The sequence below is a fragment of the Talpa europaea genome, assembly GCF_964194135.1.
Source record: "Talpa europaea genome assembly, chromosome: 3".
In the NCBI taxonomy this organism is placed as follows: Eukaryota; Metazoa; Chordata; class Mammalia; order Eulipotyphla; family Talpidae; genus Talpa; species Talpa europaea.
In genome coordinates, this window is record NC_140069.1 from 85,292,120 (window position 1) to 85,312,354 (window position 20,235).

Genomic DNA, 20,235 nt, shown 5'->3' on the forward strand with positions numbered 1-20,235 from the left:
TTTCACTAGATTACCAAACTACAATTCAGCTGATAACTTCATTTTCTAAAGCAGAATAAGCAATTTTACTACTACAGCAGTAATCGTTTATCTTTGATTCAGTCAATCATATTTCTAATCTTGACACTATTAGCTAATGTATAATTTTGCTCTTAGTATGATCATTGAGTGTAGTCTCTTGAATTCTATGCTCACTTTCCCAGTCTCTTATTCTAGCTGGGAAAGATAGAGTAAGAGTTATGTTCCACTGGTTATTGCTTAAACATACTATTAAAATATTTTCTTTGTAGAGGGTATAGAGACTCTGCATGTTTTAGACATTAATTTTAATTTCAAGACGGTAAATCTCTGTATGCCAAAAGATGCCATCATGAACTGGCAGAGTTCTTGAAGGCAGTGAGAAAACTGGAGAATCTGGTACCCCAAATATTACTCTTCTTTCTTGCCAGAAACAAAATCTTATGTACCTGAATAAAGTTTAAAGTGTGAAGATCTATGAAAAATGACATTTCTGTTACTCTCATTTGCCTGGAGAGTAGAATAGGCATTTAATCACTGAATGAATCACCTTTTTTAACGTGCAAGTTAGGAATTATATGTTCTTTCTACTATTGTAATATTTGTTGAGAGTATACTGTGTTTCAGGCACTGTCCTATTCCTTGTACACACATTTCTCACAGTTACTATTATCAGTAGATATTCCCATTTTACAGACTAGAAAACAAAATTACCAAGGTTGTGCAGTTTGGGCAGCCAGATACAGGTTAGGTGACTTGATTACAAACCAGCGTTTTAACCTTTTCGGTATTAATTCTCAAATTTGGCAGCACTTCAGAAGTATTTGGGCCCTTAAAAAAAAAAAAGGAAAAAAAGCACATATCTACCCACATAAATGAGTCAACTTAATATATATGATTTTTTTTTATGCTGGAATTGTGAGCTATATAACTTAATAGACCAGAAATAGTAAAAGTTGTTTATAAGGAGAAATTCAGAAAACATGTAACTATAAAAGTAGATATAGTTTAACGAATATTGTTTCTATATTGAATTCCAAACTTTAAAAATGTTTCTAGTTTTTCCATGCTTTAATTCACTGTCATATGTTTAAAAATATATGACAGGCTACTAGTGTTTTAATCATAAATACGGTACAAGTGCATAAGAATAAACTGCCACATTAATATACCCAATAAAGTATTCGCATACTCTTGATTTTCAGGGTTGGGTTATTTTCCTATAAAAATAGATAAGACTGCTATGAATACAGACAGATATGTAAAAACATCATATCTATTGCATTTAATTTTATTAATTGAGATAGACCATGAGGCCGTAAGAACATATGGTAACATTTAACTTAATCTCAATTATATGTATAGTTACTGTCCTGCTGTGGAATAGCAGAATGAGAAAATTTATCATGCTTGTGAACAAAAGGAATTGAATTAAGATTATAATGAGACTTCTCACCTTGAAGCTCCTGAGCAGTCATGGTCACCTCACCTACTATTTCTTACTAAAATGTGGTTATTAAATTCAGAGTTCTAAATAAGTAAGTTAGAGGTCTGAGTTTAGAACAGATAGAATAGTTTGTTCTTATGGGTAATTTTTAAAGCATACCAGTTTGGGAAAGCAAAAAATATATTTGGTAAAGTGTTCCTTTGCATGTTATAGCAATTTAAAAAAAAAATCACAGAATTTTAGAGTTAGTGGCAATTCCTTTAGTGATAGAGAGACCCATATATGTAGTTGAGTTGAAGTTTATATAACTGCATAATTAATAAAAAAGCTAAAGCCACAGACTAGGTGTCCCCATTTTATGTTCTTTTCGCAGTCTATTGGATTGCCTATTTATCTGAGGAAAAAGCTCCACATTTAATAAGTTTTTGTTTATAGTATCCAAATTAATTTTGTCAAGTTTTGTCTTTCCAGACCACAAACATTTAATGTAAGTACATATTTTCAACAAAAAAAAATTTTATTGAAAAGAAAAAAAATATATAATAGCACCGAATACCATCTTTCTAAGATAGTAGTATGATTTTTTTAACATCAATCACATACACCCCCCCCCAAAAAAAAAAATAGAACAAGAATGTTTCGGTGAGAAAAATCTAAAAATATAAGCCTTTGGCATTGAAATTTTTTTTTAATTTTATTTTTATATTCCCCATACAATTGCAGCCCCCCCCATTCTGACCCCAATCCCTCCCCTCCCGCCCCCCACCCCTCAAAAAGTGTCTCTGGTTCATAGTTTTTTGTTGATTTTGATTTTCACTTTCTTATAGTTATTCATTTTCCTGGTCCCTTATTTAAGTTTTCTAGATTCCTGCTATGAGTGAGACCATCTGGTATTTTTCTTTTTCTTTTTGGCTTATTTCACTGAGCATGATCCCTTCCAGTGCCATCCATGTTGCTGCAAATTGCATGTGTTTATCTTTTTTGAATGCTGAGTAATATTCCATGGTATATATGTACCACATCTTCTTGATCCAGTCATCTATTTTTGGGCATTTGGGCTGTTTCCAAAGCTTAGCTATTGTAAATAGTGCTGCTATAAACATAGGGGTGCAGGTGCTCTTTGGAATTGATGTTTCTGTGTCCTTTGGGTAAATACCTAGGAGTGGAATTGCTGGATCATATGGAAGCTCTATGTTTAGTAGGTCAAGAAATCTCCACACAGCTCTCCATAGTGGTTGGACCAGTTTGCACTCCCACCAACAGTGCAGGAGAGTTCCTTTTTCTCCACAACCTCGCCAACACTTGTTGTTGCTAGTTTTTTTAATATGTGCCATTCTCACTGGTGTAAGATGGTATCTCATGGTAGTTTTGATTTGCATTTCCCTGATTACAAGTGATGTTGAACATTTTTTCATATGCCTGTTGGCCATTTGCATTTCCTCTTCAGAGAAGTTTCTTTTTAGCTCTTCTGCCCATTTTTTGACTGGGTTATTTTCTTTGTTGTTGTTGAGTCTCATCAGCTCTTTGCAGATTTTTGTGATCAGTCCTTTATCATTAGTGTTGGGTGCAAAAATGTTCTCCCAGTCAGTGGGGTTTCTCTTTGTTTTTGTTATTGTCTTTTTTGCTGTGCAGAAGCTCTTTAATTTGATATAGTCCCAGGTGTTTATCTTTGCCTTCACTATCACTGGCATTGAAATTTTTAAGAAGACCATTTAATTCATTCTACATTGTTAATGGGAAGATAATCAGTTTTGCAAATTATCCAACTCACATCTAGCTTTCAACTCTGGGTAAGTTCCTTGAAAACATCAATAAACTTGTGAGAGGAATCATGTGGTATATATCATGATGATATATAAGAGTTTGAATATAGAAGACTGTAACTGTGGCCAAGGTGGGATCAAAATAAGGGAGATCCCTATGTCAACTATGGTGACATAGTCATCCCTGCTGATGGGAGAAAAGGCTTGTGAAGGCATAGAGCCCATGGCTTCAGGCCACTGGCGCACCATGTGGAGGCATCACAGGCATATATACTTCTCATGTATTTCTCTGCTTGGCTTGTTAGTGTTCGGCTAGTAAAGCAAGGACAAGCTGTATTTTGGGTATAAGTTCAAGGCCTCATTCTCATCAGTGTTTGATTGTGGACCATCTTTTTGGTCTGGCCTAGCTCAATAAAGCACATCAACTTCAGACTTTGGTCAGAATAATGATACATCTAAATAAGAGAGAAAGTCATTCTCTTCTCTCACATTTGTTTAAGCAATATAAATGTTGAATCTAAGAAAATCCTCAAATCTAAATAAGTATGAAAAAGCCCAGCTTAACTCTAAGACACAATTCCTTTCGAGAGATTCCACATAATTTGTAGGGACATGCATAACAATAGTGATGCACAAGCTGGTTTTCTAGGTTTCCCAATTGCATGGCCTTATTTTGTAGGCAATGATTTCCCAGCCAGAGATATAACTCTATTCAAATATAAGCACACAGGGCCTCCCCAGTGGCGCAGCTGTTGAGCGCTGGGTTGCGAAGCTGCCCGCAGCCTCTGCGGCGCCGGTTCGATCCCCGGCTGCTCCCCGGCCACCGGCGGAGGGTCCCACATGGCGCGCAGACCTCTCCTGCCGCCCGCTGCTCCCCTCAGCAGTGTACTTCGGTCCTTCTGCCTGCTCTGCTCCCCGCTCTGGCTCTGGTGAATTCTCTCACCTTCTGACTGTACCCAGTGCTTGTATGTATGTATGTATAAATCAATCAGTCAATCAATAAATAAATCTTTAAAAAAAAAAAAAACCAAATATAAGCACACATTTGCATTCCCAAGACTCACATAGATGCTCTGAATCATTCACAAATTCACTCTAAGTGTGCCTAAAGGGTCTACTTTCTCAGCATACATTAACGATAAAACATTCCTTTTATTCAGATTCTGAATGCTGGACTGTGTTCTGTATCCTAAGCTAAAGCAACTTATCAAAATTATGACAAATGTGATTATGGTACTAATAATGTCTTTCAAAATATATTAAAATAACATATCAATAGATCACATACTTAGTATTTTAGCAGTGAGGATTGGTTTGCATTAAGTCAGTTTGTTTAAATAGGGCTATTGTACTTATACAGATATGTTACTGACTTTAAAACTTGGCATCTTAAAAAGGTAATGACACATTTTGGTGGATTTGAATTTCCAAAATCCTTTGCCAGGTAGGAAAGGAAGAAATTTCATATAGATTTTATGACTTTTCATGAATAGACCATTTTCTTTTTGGTCAAAACTATGAAGAAAAACATGTTAGGTATAGATGTTTTTGGATTTCTCATCTTCCAGTTACAAAAATACAAATTGTGCTGGAAAAGTTCTTTTATATAGATATTTTAGAAGCAAAATACTGAGCGAATTACCTTTTTCTTGATGGGGTGAGGGAAAAAGACATTATACATTTTAAACCTGCTTTTTCTTCTGTATATATGTCATTCATAGTGTTTAATTAGAAAGCTGATGTTTCTGTTAAGAACATTTGTAATGAAGATTATTCCACATATTAAACATTCTAATTAAATTGATTGGACAGTGAGAAAATACAGAAATCTTGTTTTAATCATCACTAGTAGTTATTTTGCTTGATTTATATGTATTATCCATTCATTTGCATTTTTGAAATACGTAATAAATAATATTTTTTTAGGATCATAGTTCTACTTTATTCACAAAGCTGTTTTCGGGATCAAAATAGCCTTCTTTTATGTTCTGTGTTACGACAGATTACTGTTGCATTGAAGCTTTTATTTCTAAGAAATGTAGTACACAAGGGTGTTAGAAATAGTGTTGAAATAAAGGAAGCTCCGTGGTGGAAACAAAAGGACAATAGTGGATGAATTGTGCAAAGGCTGCTTGTTTGGAAATCAAACTTAATTTAAAAGAGCTTTCAATCACTAGTTAATATAACTGCTTTAAATTTACAGACAGTGGGAGTAGCTCACCGTTACCCAAGTATGCTTCATCTCCCAAACCAAACAACAGCTACATGTTCAAACGGGAGCCCCCAGAGGGATGTGAGCGAGTGAAGGTCTTTGAGGAAATGGCGTAAGTAATGTCTTTTCTATCAGCTGGGATCTGCAAAGCTATAAAGCTTTTTACTGAGACCAGTTGATTACAGATGAATCAACTACTCCATCCAGCTGATAATGTGTTTCAAAAGCAAATTATGAAAAGAAAATTGAATAGGTAAAAGGGAACTCATTGAAGAAGCATTGGCGTTTGTATGCTGGAAATGTATACACTAATACAAAGAATTTTCCTTTTAAAAACTCTTAGTTTAGATGACTAACAAAGACATTTAGCAGCGAAGTTAATATCCGTGTATGGCTTACTACAGTGATTCCAAAGCCAGAAGAAAAATAGCCTCCTCCCCTATAGACACAGATAACATGTGTAGCCATTAAATTTAGATGTCCTGTTCACAGATGTTTTTTCTTTTTGAAATTTCAAGATGTATAAATTAGAAATTAAAGGAAGAGAGGTTTCGTACCATAAACACTTGGCCGAATAGCTCAAGATCAGCCCAGGTGATTCTTGGACTCACTCATCTCTTTGCCTGGTGCAGGTGCTCTGTGGAGGTTTCTGCACTCTCGCAGGCTAGCAGGGCAGAGGCCCCTCTGACAGGCGCTAACAGCTTCCTTCCCGGGAATGGGAGGAGAGGACCCTGCACTGTTGGGCTAACTGGCTCTTTGAGAAACTACTGAAACTTTTTTTTTCCTGATCTGTATTAGAAGTATATATAGAGATGCAGAAAAAGGAGAAAATGCTTAAAACTGATACACAATGGGGTCATCCCATATCCGATAAACTTTTTCTTAACAGAAAGGCATTGTGTAGATGATTTTTCCACGTTCCTAAATGATCGAAAGCAAACTAATGACCTCTGAAAAACAGTTGTCTGCCCAGTCCTTTTGAAAATGCATTTATCTCAAATACAAGTGCAGTGCTGTGTACATCGGTAGTCTGCCAGCTGACTTGCTATGGAAGATGTTTACCCCTCTGTGTACACTTAACTCATTCCCTTCCATTCACATTTTAGCCATTTTAGAGACCTCCAATTAATTCAGAAAGTGCTTGCCTTTTTACTGATGGTAAACCTAATTCTGTTTTGTGGTTTTAGGTCTCGTCAACCTCTCTCAGCCCCTCTCTTTTCATGTCCTGACAAGAACAAGGTTAATTTCATCCCAACTGGATCAGCTTTCTGTCCTGTGAAACTTCTAGGCCCACTCTTACCTGCCTCCGACCTGATGCTCAAGAACTCTCCTAACCCTGGCCAGAGCTCAGCCCTTGCAGCCCTGAACGTTGAGCAGCTCTCCTCCCGGGTTTCCTTTACGTCTCTTTCTGATGACACCAGCACGGCAGGCGCCACAGAGGCCTCTGTCCAACAGCCATCCCAGCAGCAGCAGCAGCTCCTGCAGGAACTGCAGGGCGAGGAACACCTCTCTGCTCAGAACTATGTGATCATCTAAAGCGAAGGGGGAGCTGGCCTCTACCCTGCGTCCCATGGATTAGGAACTAGATCCCAGACATCTTATCTGCATGGAGTGACAAATTTTCTGACCACCACCACCAACAGAATACTTATCAGCATCCTAAAATATCTCTTTACACTGATTTTGGCAGGGACGGAACTCCTATTCAGCAGTTTTTGTGGAAAGCAGTAATACTTGCAAATGTGTCATTCGGCATTTTAAGTGGAGACTATGCATTTCATAGTATGTTTGACAGATTAGTACTGTGTCCTGTGTTTTGTTCCAAATTCTTCAGTATAAATAAGCTCTATATCAAAAAGTTGCCTGTCTAACTAGAAAATGTCTTGCTGTGTTTTGTCCTATGGAAAATACTGTACTTCAGGATTATGTTTACAATTGATCCAGGTGTTTGTTTCTAACTTCTGTAATACATACAATGCAAAAAAATAAACCAACAAATGGCCACAACAGTTGCACAGTGCCCACCCTATGGCCTAGCTTCAGGTACTTCAGTGGAAGTCTAAACTCAGGTAACTTGGAATGTATATCATATTGGGATATTAAATATTTCACAGCTAAAAAGCTAAAGAGGGAACATCACTCTTTTGCCTTTCCTTAGTTTATGCATTTCCCTTTCCTCATTACATTCCACATTCTTAGAATAAGAAGTGCATTCAACCCTAGGAGAACGATAATCCTGGACATGGGTGAACATGAGGAGAACCAGCAAATCTGTGGTGTCTGACATCACTTTTGTCATGTGGTTGCGCGTGCAACAACTGTTGCTTGCGTTCACTGTTTCAACATGTGTAAGCGTGGCTTTTTTTTTTTTAAATGAGTTCAGATGTTGCTCTGTTGACAATTATGATGTTGCGAAAGTGTCCAGGACTAGACTGTACCTAAACATTCTACATCGTGTGTGATGGAATTTAAAGACGAGAATGTCTAGGTTTCTTTTTCAGAACAAGTGAAGAGGACGGCGTGGTGGTGATGTGTCGGTTACATTGGCCATCAGGGTCATGAAATGCTACTGTTTGATCTAAAGGCATATTAATGTTGACTTTCTCTTTTGGAGATGATTTAATTTGCAGGTTAAAATGACACACGTTTGGCTATTGTTTTCCTCAAGCCGGTTAGGTACGTGAGTTCCATTCACTTAGAGAATATGTGGGACTCAGAATTAGTGCAGTGTAAGTAAGCAGGTTATTTGGTGACTTAAAAAAGCGGTAGTTTGAAGCAGTCTCTTTTGAGCCTCTCATAATAATGTCATGAGTAGTTCTGTGGATATTGTGGATGTGTGAAATGGAGCATAAACCCAAGCAAATAGCCTTGAACTTGCAAACTCAACCTAACTTTTCAACAAGGTGTGAAGAGAGCGCTACATATTCCTGATTGGTCAGTGGAAGAACCTGGCTTTCAGATATTTTCTGCAGCACAAAGAGAATATCCAAAAGCAAAGGGAGGTTCTGCATTTTTATTCCATTGTTTTCAGTTTAGTAAAACCCAGAGTTGTTTTCTCTACACCTAAAGTGTAAGGCACGATTTTCTCAAGAATTAGGAGAATGAGGTGCCTACCATTTGAGGAACGTTTCAGTTCCCTTCAGTCATTCTGGGTTTTTCTTTGTTCTATATTCTAAGGGGATTGAAGAAGGAAGAGGTGGTAATAAAGAAGAAAGCAACACCACTGATTTTTTTTTAAGAGAAATGGAGTATGTGTGTGTGTGTGCGTGTGTGTTTATGTGTATGTGTATGTGTGTTTGTGTGTTTGTGTGTGTTCTGTGTATTATTTTGTCATGATCCCAATTCTTCCCACCAAAGTTTGCAGTAATATTCTCTCCTGAAGGTGCATTCTGGCTCCTTTAAATTAGTCAGTGTTATATTGTAGGAGACTGTCATGGAAAAGGACTCAGTTTACTTTTGCCATTTTCACAGGGGAACCTTTTAAAACAATCTTTTCAGCAGCAGACACCTTTAACCCTAATAATCTCAGGCCTTGATGAAAATACTATATTTTGTAGATTATGGTTAAAGGGAGAAAATTATTAGTTCTGTAAGATAAATATGAGCTCCATTAACTTCTGATATCTGGTTTAGCATTATAGAATGTGTTGCTCTTATGCCCTGCTTTTGTCCAAATAAGATGCAATAGTATCAATATCAATTTCTGAAAGATGGACTGAATATGCTTTTCTGGTGATGAAATCTGATGTACGATATTTATAGTGATGTGCTTTTATTTTCTCATGAGAAACAATATTAATTGTGTTGTACATTTGTTCTTAGCATATATTAAAGTTTTGAACCAAATGTGTTAAAACTTATGCTTTGCCATGTACATTTCCCAGAAGTTGTTGAGCTCAAATGTATCCTACATCCAGCTGTAGAAATTTGTCAGAAATTGTTTAAATTTTGTATATAGTTGTACTGTTTAATTCTAGCCACTGCGCTGAACAGTATTCGAGTTACCATACAATATGGCTTTACACAAGGAAATGTGTGGCTTTTGTTTTGTATTTTTTCAGTATAGAAGTTCCTGTGTCTTATTTAAATAAAGTTATTAGTAAAACTGGAATCGTTTGCATATGTTTTTGGAAAGACTCGGGTTGTTAGCATTTTACCTGACAGAGATGAATTCAGCTCAGGGCAACAGCCAGATTCAGTACTCTTTGAGTTCCTGGCACTGTAGGGAGTCTACTGGATCAGATTTCCACCACCCGATTTCCTCTTGACATTTAATTTACACACTTTCCATCACAAGTTAGGAAGCTTGCTGTCTAAAGCTCCAAGTCTTTGTACTGCCCCCAGCTATGATCAACTTAGAGAAAACATTGTCCCCACCTCATTGTTTTATACCTAAGAATTATTTGTGGAACTGTTTAACTTCAGGGAAAGCAAGCACCTCAAAGGAAGTTGCAGATTTCTTGCAAAGGAAGCAGCAGCAGCAAAAAAAAAAAAAAAAAAAAAAAAAATTGGTCACACTGTTTATGTTAAGGTTTAGCATGAGAGGGAGGAAAACTTTACAGAGCAGAGGAGTGTTGATGTTGTGCCCAGTTATCCAAATAGGGCCATGATAGGCCACGTGGTACCTGAAAGAAAACACAAGCCACTTGGTGAAGTCATTTACCAGCAATCTACTTTATTTCTGAGGCACATCTCAGAAGAGCTTGACAAAATTTGACCTTTAAATTGAACTTCTTGTAGTGGGATTGTTTTGGCCAATAGTAAGAATTATCAACTATTTTCTTGAGGATGCTATCATTTTATGCAGGAAGTTATCTACCTTAACCTAAACATTCCACTCTTAGTGAATATGAAGGAAAAGTGGAATTCTCAGACCCATCACTGCTTGACTCAGTCATACGAGCTTAATATATATATAACTTTGAGAAACAAGTCATCATTTGCAAAATCAAACATAAGGTATAAGGAGGGGGACATGAGACCTAAGAACTTACATATAAGTTCTTCTTTATCTTACCTTACGTTAGCTAGAAATAATCACGTGAAGTTTATGAATACCGCAAAAAAAAATGTTTACTCCCATACCACAGTGTGAGGTCCCCACAAACAACTTCTACCTTCTACCCCAACTTTGATGCTCAAGTTTTTTTTTCCCCTATCCATTTACTGCTTTGTGAACCCAGGTCTCTTGGATGCTGTAGAGGCTTGGGGAAGATGGATCCATTCATTCAAACCTTAAATAAAAATCCATATGCTATATTGGCTAGCCCCACCATTCCAGCCGTCTAAAAAACATGTTCCCTCAGATTTCTCATGCCAGGTCAACTTCAGAGATTAAATGGCCCCTGTTGTACCAAATCTATACTCCTTTCCATATCCTTTCTTCCTTGTCCCAGAAGACAAATACTGGAATTCTATGTCCTTTAGATTTCACAACTTAAGTCAGATTTGCCTTTTATCTCACCACTAAATTTCAAGCTGCAGAGACATGATGGCAACTGATCAGAGAGCAATGCCATGTGGGTTAATTTCTTCTGAAATAGGGTTCCGATGGCAAGGAAAGGAGGTCACTAAAGTAGCCTCTGTACTATAAAAAAGGGTGAGCCTATCATGCCTATGAACCAATAATGCCCATGCCTGGTTTTGTCCTTAAAACTTCACTGAACCAAAGCCTTGCTCATTTGTTTAGGTATTGCCTGAGGGTATTTTGCAGTACAATGGCAGAGCTAAGTATTTGCAACAGAGATCTAAGGCCCACAATATGTAGAGTATTTAATACCTGGGCATTTACAGAAAGAATTTGCTGACCTCTGATGTAGACCTGGAGACAGACTAGGTTCTCTCTTTTTGGCAGTGGCAGAACAGAGTGCGACCTGTGGCAACTGGAGCCCCAGAAGGACAAGCATTTAGAAAGTTTCTTCCCCTCTTTGACCTAGTATTAGTTGAAAGGAGTTCAGCTGAAACTGTAACCAAAGGAGGCATTATGCTTCAGAAAAATCTCAAGGAAGTATTGTAAGCAACAGAAATAGTTGTTGGATTGGGCTCTAAAGGAAAGGGTGGGGAGATTCAACCAGTTAGTGTGAAAGTTGGAGAAAAACCCTTCTCATAGACTATGGAGACATCAAAAGAGTTCTAGAAGACAGGTGACAATCTTGGAAAGCATATAGGCTGAAATCATGATTGAGATGGCATCATGTGAGGCTGCGTATTCCACTGAGCTTCTGAAATCTTCCATCATGTAAATAATATTTGTGTCTCTTTTATAATAAACAAATACTTTCCAGAAAAATAAAGAACAGACTCGCTGTAGGTAACTTGTATCAGGCATATGGCTATTTTAAAAATATGTTCACAATTTCTTTTTTTTTTCAAAGATTTATTTTTATTTATACAAGAACCAGGGTACAGACCAGATGTGCAGGAGGGTGAGAGGATTCACCAGAGACAGAGAGGGGAACAGAACAGGAAGACTGACTGAAATACACTGCTGAGGGGAGCAGCAGGCGAGACAGGAGAGGTCTGCTGTGCCATCTGGGTTGCTCTGAGGCCGACGGGGATCGGACAGGCACTGCAGAGTCTGTGAACAGCTTCACAGTGCTGCGTTCAACCGCCTGGGCCACCAAGGAGGTCCTGTTCACAATTTCTTTGATGCAACTTCATTTGAGAAGTAGAGCTTAATTTTCTTCCCCTTAAGTATGGACTAGACCATTTCCCATGAATACAATACAGCAGAAGTGATGGGCTATCACTTCTGAGATTAGCTTATAAAAGATAGGCTTCTGTCTCCAGTGTGTACTCACTCAGATCATTTATTATGGGGAAGATAAGCCCTCGGCAAGCATCAGGATGATTCTAACTGCAGGAGAGCCCTCCAGTCAGGTCCAGCTAAGCCTCTCCTGGCTTCCTGACCCTCAGAAACAGATATTTTAAGGCATTAAGCCTTGAGGTAATTTGTTATATAAGGCTAGAGAATTACTAACAATATAGCAGCCATCACCCCACGGCCTCCCCCAACCCCTACACACCCATATACCTGAATCTGATACCAACATCACCTCAGGTCTTGCTATAGCATCTGTTCTCTGGGTCCAGAAAACAGGGCTTGCCTTTTCACAGTGTACACCTACTGGGAGAAGCCCCTTTGGACTAGTTCCAAGACAAACTTTCTCATGGAAAATTTTGTTATTTGAACTCACATAATGTTAAGTCTACCATGTGTACCTAAACACGGTACCTAAAGCGTGTCTAACACTAAACATCTCACCTAAGACATCCAATGGGGAGAGAGGGCTAAATTTGTAGAAAAGAATTCCTGTGGGGCCTCCCCGGTGGCGCAGCAGTTGAGCGCTGGGTTGCGAAGCTGCCCGCGGCCTCTGCGGCGCCGGTTCGATCCCCGGCTGCTCCCTGGCCACTGGAGGAGGGTCCCACATGGCGCGCAGACCTCTCCTGCCGCCCACTGCTCCCCTCAGCAGTGTACTTCGGTCCTTCTGCCTGCTCTGCTCCCCACTCTGGCTCTGGTGAATTCTCTCACCCTCCCACGCTTCTGACTGTACCCAGTGCATGTATAAACCAAACAAACAAACAAATAATAAATAAATAAATAAGACATGCCTCTAGAAAATTAAAAAAAAAAAAAAAAAAGAATTCCTGGGGAGAATAATGGAAAAGGGAGAGGGGGGATAGATGGTCAGGTTTTTTTTTTTTTTTTTTTTTTATAGAGGCACGTTTTATTTATTTATTTGTTTGTTTGTTTTTTTGTTTATACAAGCACTGGGTACAGTCAGAAGCGCGGGAGGGTGAGAGAATTCACCAGAGCCAGAGCGGGGAGCAGAGCAGGCAGAAGGACTGAAGTACACTGCTGAGGGGAGCAGCGGGCGGCAGGAGAGGTCTGCGCGCCATGTGGGACCCTCCTCCGGTGGCCGGGGAGCAGCCGGGGACCGAACCGGCCCCGCAGAGGCCGCGGGCAGCCTCGCAACCCAGCACTCAACCGCTGCGCCACCAGGGAGGCCCCTAGATGGTCAGTTTTTAAAACTGGGAAAGAAGAGGGGCCTCCCTGGTGGAGCAGGCGGTTGAGCGCAGCGCTGTAAAGCTGTCCGCAGCCTCTGCAGTGCCGTTTCAATCCCTGCCTGCCTCGGAGCAACCCACATGGTGAGCAGACCACTCCTGTCTCACCCGCTGCTCCCCTCAGCAGTGTATTTCATCAGTCTGCCTGTTCTGTTCCCCACTCTGTCTCTGGCGAATCCTCTCACCCTCCTGCGCATCTGGCCTGTACCCCGGTTCTTGTATAAATAAAATAAATCTTAAAAAAAAAAACTGGGAAAGAAGAAAAAGTACATTCAAGAAAACGAGAAATATTTCCACCCTGAAAGTGGAAATACTTTTTCCCCTTCAGTTAGCAGTGTTACCCCATTGGTTCTAAAGTAGTCTTTCCCATTCCACAGCCATTTGCATGTCTCAAAGAGGAGAGGAAAGGTAAATTTTTTCAAATGTTCCAGATCAGTTTGGTGATGGGCTCACTCATTCGAAATAGCCATTTTCTTAACACTAAGGATTTCAACAATTAGATCACTTTTCCTTCATAAGGTTTTTTTTGTTTTTTGTTTTTTGTTTTTTTTTTTGATGACAAGGAATGGGTTGCTTTTCACACTATAAATTATACTCAAGTCTTGGCATCAGTTTTAAGCATGACTCTGATGACATTCTGTTAACCAGAATTGGGTACGGCCCTGCAGGCAATGGATGTTATTTCAAACCACTGTCTGGAAGCAAGCAGGATGAAAGGTAGATCTAGGGCTCCACACGGACCTGCCAAGTGGACGAAGGGTTCATGTTGGAAAGCAAGCCTTTTCTTGGGTTTCTATTCCACTTTGTAAAGGAAGGGGGTTATACTCAAGGGACAGAAGTTAACAAAAGACACTCCTCATGTGCTGCAATGAACAGCCTGCCATTTTTCATATGAGCTGAAATCAAGGCCAACAGGGTAATCTCAACTCACTCTCCATTCATCTGCCCGTTTGATTACAGACAAACGTCCACTGTGGTCGCTCCTGCTTCCTTCCCAAAGACCACCCGGGAGCTTTGCATGAGACATTATTCCTGTTTGAATCCCTGGTCCTTTCTCTTGATCACTGCCTGGAGTCCATGAGCACCACAGCCGGCCCTGTGGGAAGACAAGAGAGATACAGGAGGAGGTTAACAAGGTCACGCTTGGGAAATAGGAGCTGCTGGGAAGAGGGGGTTGAGGCAAGGTTTGACAATATTCACATGCTCTATTGAAATATTTGATTTTTTTTCTTCTAATAGGCATATATTCCTTTCATGATGTTTTGTGAACTGAAAGAAGACAAGGAAGCAACATGATCTTCATTCTGCAGAATTGTTGATAACCTCTTCCCTCTGCCTGCGCCACCTTCTCACCATCCACCATCACCCAGTTTGCAGCTTAAAATGGATGTGACCAAACAGACAGCATATTCTAGAAAGACAAGGTGAAATGTCAGGGAAATGACCAACATGAAAAAGTTTTCACGCAGAGAAAATCAATGTTTATCAGCTTCTCCCTCCTTTGATTCTGAACTGCTGAGCATATAAAACCAGGTATCAAGTGTAAGAACAGTGGATATAAAATTAATAGAAGCAGCTCACAATTCCTATAAAGCTGTAGGGACCTGGAGTAATGATAAACTCTGAGCAGCAGTCACCGAGTCAGGAAGAGGAAACCCCAGTAGAAGACAGATGGCCGGCAGTGTCCTGGACACGGAGGCAGCCCAAGTGGTCCGGTCAGCGTGAGGAGCGTGGCTGTCTGCTTCAGCCCAGGCCCACACCTCTGCCTTTCCCAGGTGATTTTGTCTTTACTGTGTACATGGATTACAGGCCAGGAAAACCACCCTGCTTGGCCCCGGCTCCTCTGCAGATTCACCATTGAAGCCCAAGACAGAGAATCCAGGGCTCCCCTCAGAGCTGATTCCAAGGGCAGGGAACAGATGGGTGGCAGACTGCAGGTAGCAAGAGCTGGGCTAGTGTGTTGTCAGGATTTGTTCTCTCCCTGCTAGCTTCTTCCTTTCCAGATGGAGTCAAAGTCACAACTCATCTAGGATGACAACTCCTATTGGCAGGATAAAAATACCCCTCAGTTTGATGGCCGAGGTCCATGCATGACCAACTCAGGTATTCAGGGCTAGGAGAGTGGAAACAGGACATGGTGGCTGTGACTTCCCTGTGGGAAAGTTGTCAAAGGCCCCTCCAGCCTGCTTATGCGGGGACGGCGCGGGCTCAGGGCTCACAGGAAGCTCCAATCACATCGCTGCCCTTTGCTTCAGCACCTGTGATTAGCATGAACATTTCTGCTTTTATTCTTCTTTGACCCCTTTGAGAATTTTGACCTCTAGACCACTTCCTCAGGGGGGAAAAAATCCAAAGGGGGCATTTTTACCCCAAATTACATACCATTTCAGAGGATGTACCAAACTTTTGGAGCCAGGAGGTCCATAAGTCTCTGGACCAGAATAAAGTACATGATAAGACAGAAAAATTTATAACCCAGTTGCCAGAAATCACGATGCCATGTTGGAAGAGGATGGCTAGTGGCAAGCACCGTGACAACCTGAGAATGTCCTCTGGTGCTGGAGGCAGGGCTAGGGTAAAGGAGGCGTTGGATGTCTGGGAGCTACTTTGATCAGAGCCAAAAACGAAAAACAGCCCTCCTGGGGAGTGACTGCAGAAGGAAGCCCCACAGAGCAGACACATGGCCCAGTCTGTAGTGTCAAAGTGCTCTAAAGTCAGCTGCCTCCTTGCGGATGGCACAGGGCACCTGGGTCCAAGTTCTCCAATTTCAGAGGTTTGCTGGGCTTGTCCATCTGCTCACTCCTAGGGCAAGTTGTGAGGAATTGCACTCGCCAGTGATCACTGAGGGCAGTAGTTACTGAGACGGACCCCAGGGCCTGTGTCCCTATAGCAGGGGCAAGCCAGTGGCTTGGATAGTCTACTGAAGGGCTGTAGGAGCATAGGCAATAGGCACAGGCCGTGGATGGTGGGGGGTATCATGGATCGATAGAGAGCCTGGGAGTCCAGAATTCAGTCAAAGCTAATCATGTGCTTATTGAGAACACTGGTTCAGCAACTATGGCCAAATGCTTGGAACTCTACAGCAAGCATTTGAGTCAGTTGGGAAGAGCCGGCCCCTCAGGTAAGTTTCCTACCAGTTATCATAAGGCAAGACATGGGTGTTTATCCTGATTGAAGGCCAAACATTAAATTTTCCGAGGAAAGTATAAGAAAGTACAAAGCGACAGGAGGACAGCCACGGATCCTTCTGCTGACTGGACCACCCGGACTGTCTCCGTGTCCAGGCCACTACCAGCCATCTGCTCTCCACTGGGGGCTCCTCTCTGCCACTGGGGCTGCCTCTCAGACTTTGTCATTACTCCAGGTTCCCATTGCATTATAGGAATTGTGAGTTGCTTCTGTTGTGCCCATTATTCTTACACTTGAAAAACTGCTTCATATTATCACCAGTTCAGAATCATAGGAGGGTGTAGCTGATAAATTCTGACTCTTCTCTAAGTGAAAATTATCCTGCTGGGTCTACCACATTGGCTTCCTGAGCGATTCTGCCTAGGCCGAAAGGTCCCGTGGCTCAGAGTGTGACCCACAAACCTATGACCACAACTCTCCTGGCAAAGTGGGAGCAGTGGTTTCTTCAAAGAGGGTATGGGTGTGACACAGGGGGTTTGAATGTTTATGTGTCAGTATATTCATGTGGATTTTTTTCCCCAATCTCTTATAAGAAGACAGAATTGTCATTATTACAAGAACTTTGTCTACTAAAACAGAATGACTCACCAAAAACCATCCTTTCAGTAATACATATATGTTTTCTTCTTTCTTGTTCTAAGTTTTTCTATTACAATTCTAAAGACTAAGAGCCTTTCCAGTGCAGAAAGAGCTGTACTCATACAACATTCCAATTCCCTGCCCCACTGCCCAGTTCCTTGCAGTTAGATATGTGACATTTCTGGTCTACAGGCTGTGGAAGGAAAAGGAATCTGCTCCTTCTTTGGATGAAGCAAAGCAAGTCAACACCTGACACCCCAGCCCTGCCCTTCCTTGCCCAGTGACTGGGAAGCTCGTGTGGTCAACTGTAGGTGGTAGGGTTGACGCTCCATTCACTTGAGTCCCCACAGGTTTGTGGGCCCACCTTGGAAATAGAGCATGAGTGAGAATGGAAGAAAATGTCTTCATTCTAAGCCATGGAGATTTTGCGTTGATTGTTGTTGAAGCAAAGCAAGGCCTATCCTGACTTACCACAGGTGGGTGTTGGAAGACATCCCGGGAGAGCGCCTCTGGAGTTCTCTGGTGCTTAAAGCTGTTCAGGGCCTCCCCTTATGGCGCAGGTGGTTGAGCACAGTGCTGTGAAGCTTTCCGCAGCCTCTGCAGTGCCAGTTCTATCCTGGCCAGCGAGGTCCCGCATGGCACGACAGACCTCTCCTGTCTCACCCGCTGCTCCCCTCAGCAGTGTCTTCCATCCATCTGCCTGTTCTGTTCCCCGCTCTGTCTCTGGTGAATCCTCTCACCCTCCTGTGCATCTGGCCTATACCCCTGTTCTTGTATAAATAAATAAAAAAATCTTTTTAAAAAAATTAATAAATAAAGGTTTTCAGACTCCCAAATCCACAAACCAGTCCGAGGTTCTGCTTCCCCTGGTGTTACAGGTGTTCCCTTTCCCTGTAGCGCTGAGTTGCTTTTGTGGAGGATCCAGAATCTAAATCCTTTTCTTCTATGTTTTTAAAAGGCACGCTTATTGAGGAATAAATTACATAGAGTAAAATTCACCCTTTTTAGTGTAAGCTTCTATGCACAGAGTCACACAGTCAATGTAACCACCAACACAACACAATTTATAAAAGAGTTCCAAGCCCTCTCCCTATTCAAACCCTCCCCCAACCTCAACCCCTGGCTACTGCCAATCTGATTTCTGTCCTTAGAGAGTTGCCTTTTCCAAAATGGCATTCAGATGGAACCAGAGTATATAGTCTTAAAAATCAGCTTTTATTTTGCAGTAAAAGCTTTTCTTAATGTTTACAGCTATCTAAGGGCAGCTATAGGATATTGTCAAAATTAACAGCTAAACAATGGAACAATTATTAACTATAGACTTCATTTGGATTTCATCCATTTATTCACTAATGTCGTTTTTCTGTCCCAGGACTGAATTCAGAATTCCACATGGCAGTGAGTTGTTCCTCCCTCCTGTGGTTGTTTGTCAATCTTTTCATGTCCTTGACATTTTTGAAGGTCAAGGTATTTTGTAGACTGTCCCTCAATTTGAAAGGCTGGATTATGAGTTTTGGAAAAGAAGTGCCCTTCTCATTGCGTCATATGGGGGTATATTATAGCCACATGAATGATCAATATTTACTGCCAAATAATAGCCCATTGGATGCACGTACCACAGTTAGTTGATTCATGCAACTGGTGAAGGATTCTTGGGTTGCTTCCAGATTTTGGAGATTATGAGTAAAGCTACTACACACATTCACATCCAGGTTTTTGTGTGAACATGAATTTTTTTTTCCCCTCTAGGATAAATTCCTAAGTGTGGGGTTGCCGAGTTATATGGTAAGCGTGTGTTTAACTTTCTGTGAAACTACCAAATTGTTTTCTAAAGTGGCTGTTTCACTGTGCATTCTCATCAACAACGGGTGAGTGTTCCAGCTGCTCAGCACCCCAGTTCTTTTGATCAGTGTTCTGGTTCGTGGTTCCTTTTAAAAATACCTTTACGACTGACATGTTTTGCAAAGTGTCCCTTTTGTCTGCATGCAACCCACTCCATTTCTGCTAGACTCAGTATAGAATTTTGTACAACATTATGGAAAAACCAGGGACAACTTATTCATTAGGTTTTCAGGTTCAGCCCCCCTGCCTTCCTACCTTCCCATGCTGTCTAGCAATGAGTTAATTAATGATTGGGGAGAGAAGCCGAGCTTGGCAAGTCTTATGAAAAGATGTGGGGGAAGGAGCAGCGTCCGTCCACATCTACCTCACCAGCACTGACCCAGTGAGGGACCCTCCCGGATGCCGGGCATCCTGTGTGCTGCAGCATTTGCACGCACCTTTACATGCACCGCACTAAAGTCACTGGAACATCAATTTAGTTGCTCATGGCAACTCCATGAACAAATGCCACTATCGCTACTTTATGGGTGAGAAAATGAAAGCTCAGAGAGGGTGACTTATAGCTGGTAGTGCCTCTTGCCCACAGATTTGCCCAGCATCAGAAGCCAAATGTGCCTTGCGTGCTACTGTCTCAGTTTCTATCCCCAAAGGGTGCATTGAAAAATTGGCCTTTAAAAGAGGAGGGCTTTGGGGAGGGGGCCTCCCTGGTGGTGAAAGGGGTTAAGACACATCTTATGAAGCTATCTGCAGCCACTGCAGCACGAGTTTGATCCCCGGCCAGGGAACTACCCACATGGCGCAGCAGACCTCTCCTGGCTCGCCCGTTGCTCCCCTCAGCAGTGTATTTCAGTCAGTCTGCCTGTTCTGTTCCCCATTCTGTCTCTGGTGAATCCTCTCACCCCCTGCACCTCTGGCCTGTACCCCAGTTCTTGTATGCATAAATAAATAAATCTTTAAAAAAAAAAAGAGGAGGTCTTTGGGAGGGGAGAAAAGAGAGATCGGTTCTTAAAGGAGTTTTGTGAGTCTGAATTTTTTCTTCCTTTCTGTCGTTTCTAGTAAACACCTTGAATTGAAACTTTGGCTGGGAGCCAGGCAACGTGGGCTCCAGCCCCGATTTTCCA

At 41.3% G+C, this 20,235-nt stretch overlaps 1 protein-coding gene across 2 annotated transcripts in view; it reads left to right on the plus strand.

Moving 5' to 3' along the window:
* The window catches only part of GLCCI1 (glucocorticoid induced 1), a gene marked incomplete at both ends in the record, with an annotated part of 91,204 nt that extends 84,228 nt beyond the window's left edge, over positions 1-6,976 (plus strand). For both annotated transcript variants that reach the window (XM_084230502.1, XM_084230501.1), the window contains 2 exons: positions 5,432-5,552; positions 6,628-6,976. In XM_084230502.1, the coding sequence (XP_084086628.1) occupies positions 5,432-5,552; positions 6,628-6,976 (470 nt within the window). The remainder of the gene's footprint in view (positions 1-5,431; positions 5,553-6,627) is intronic.
* Positions 6,977-20,235: the final 13,259 nt, after the last annotated feature.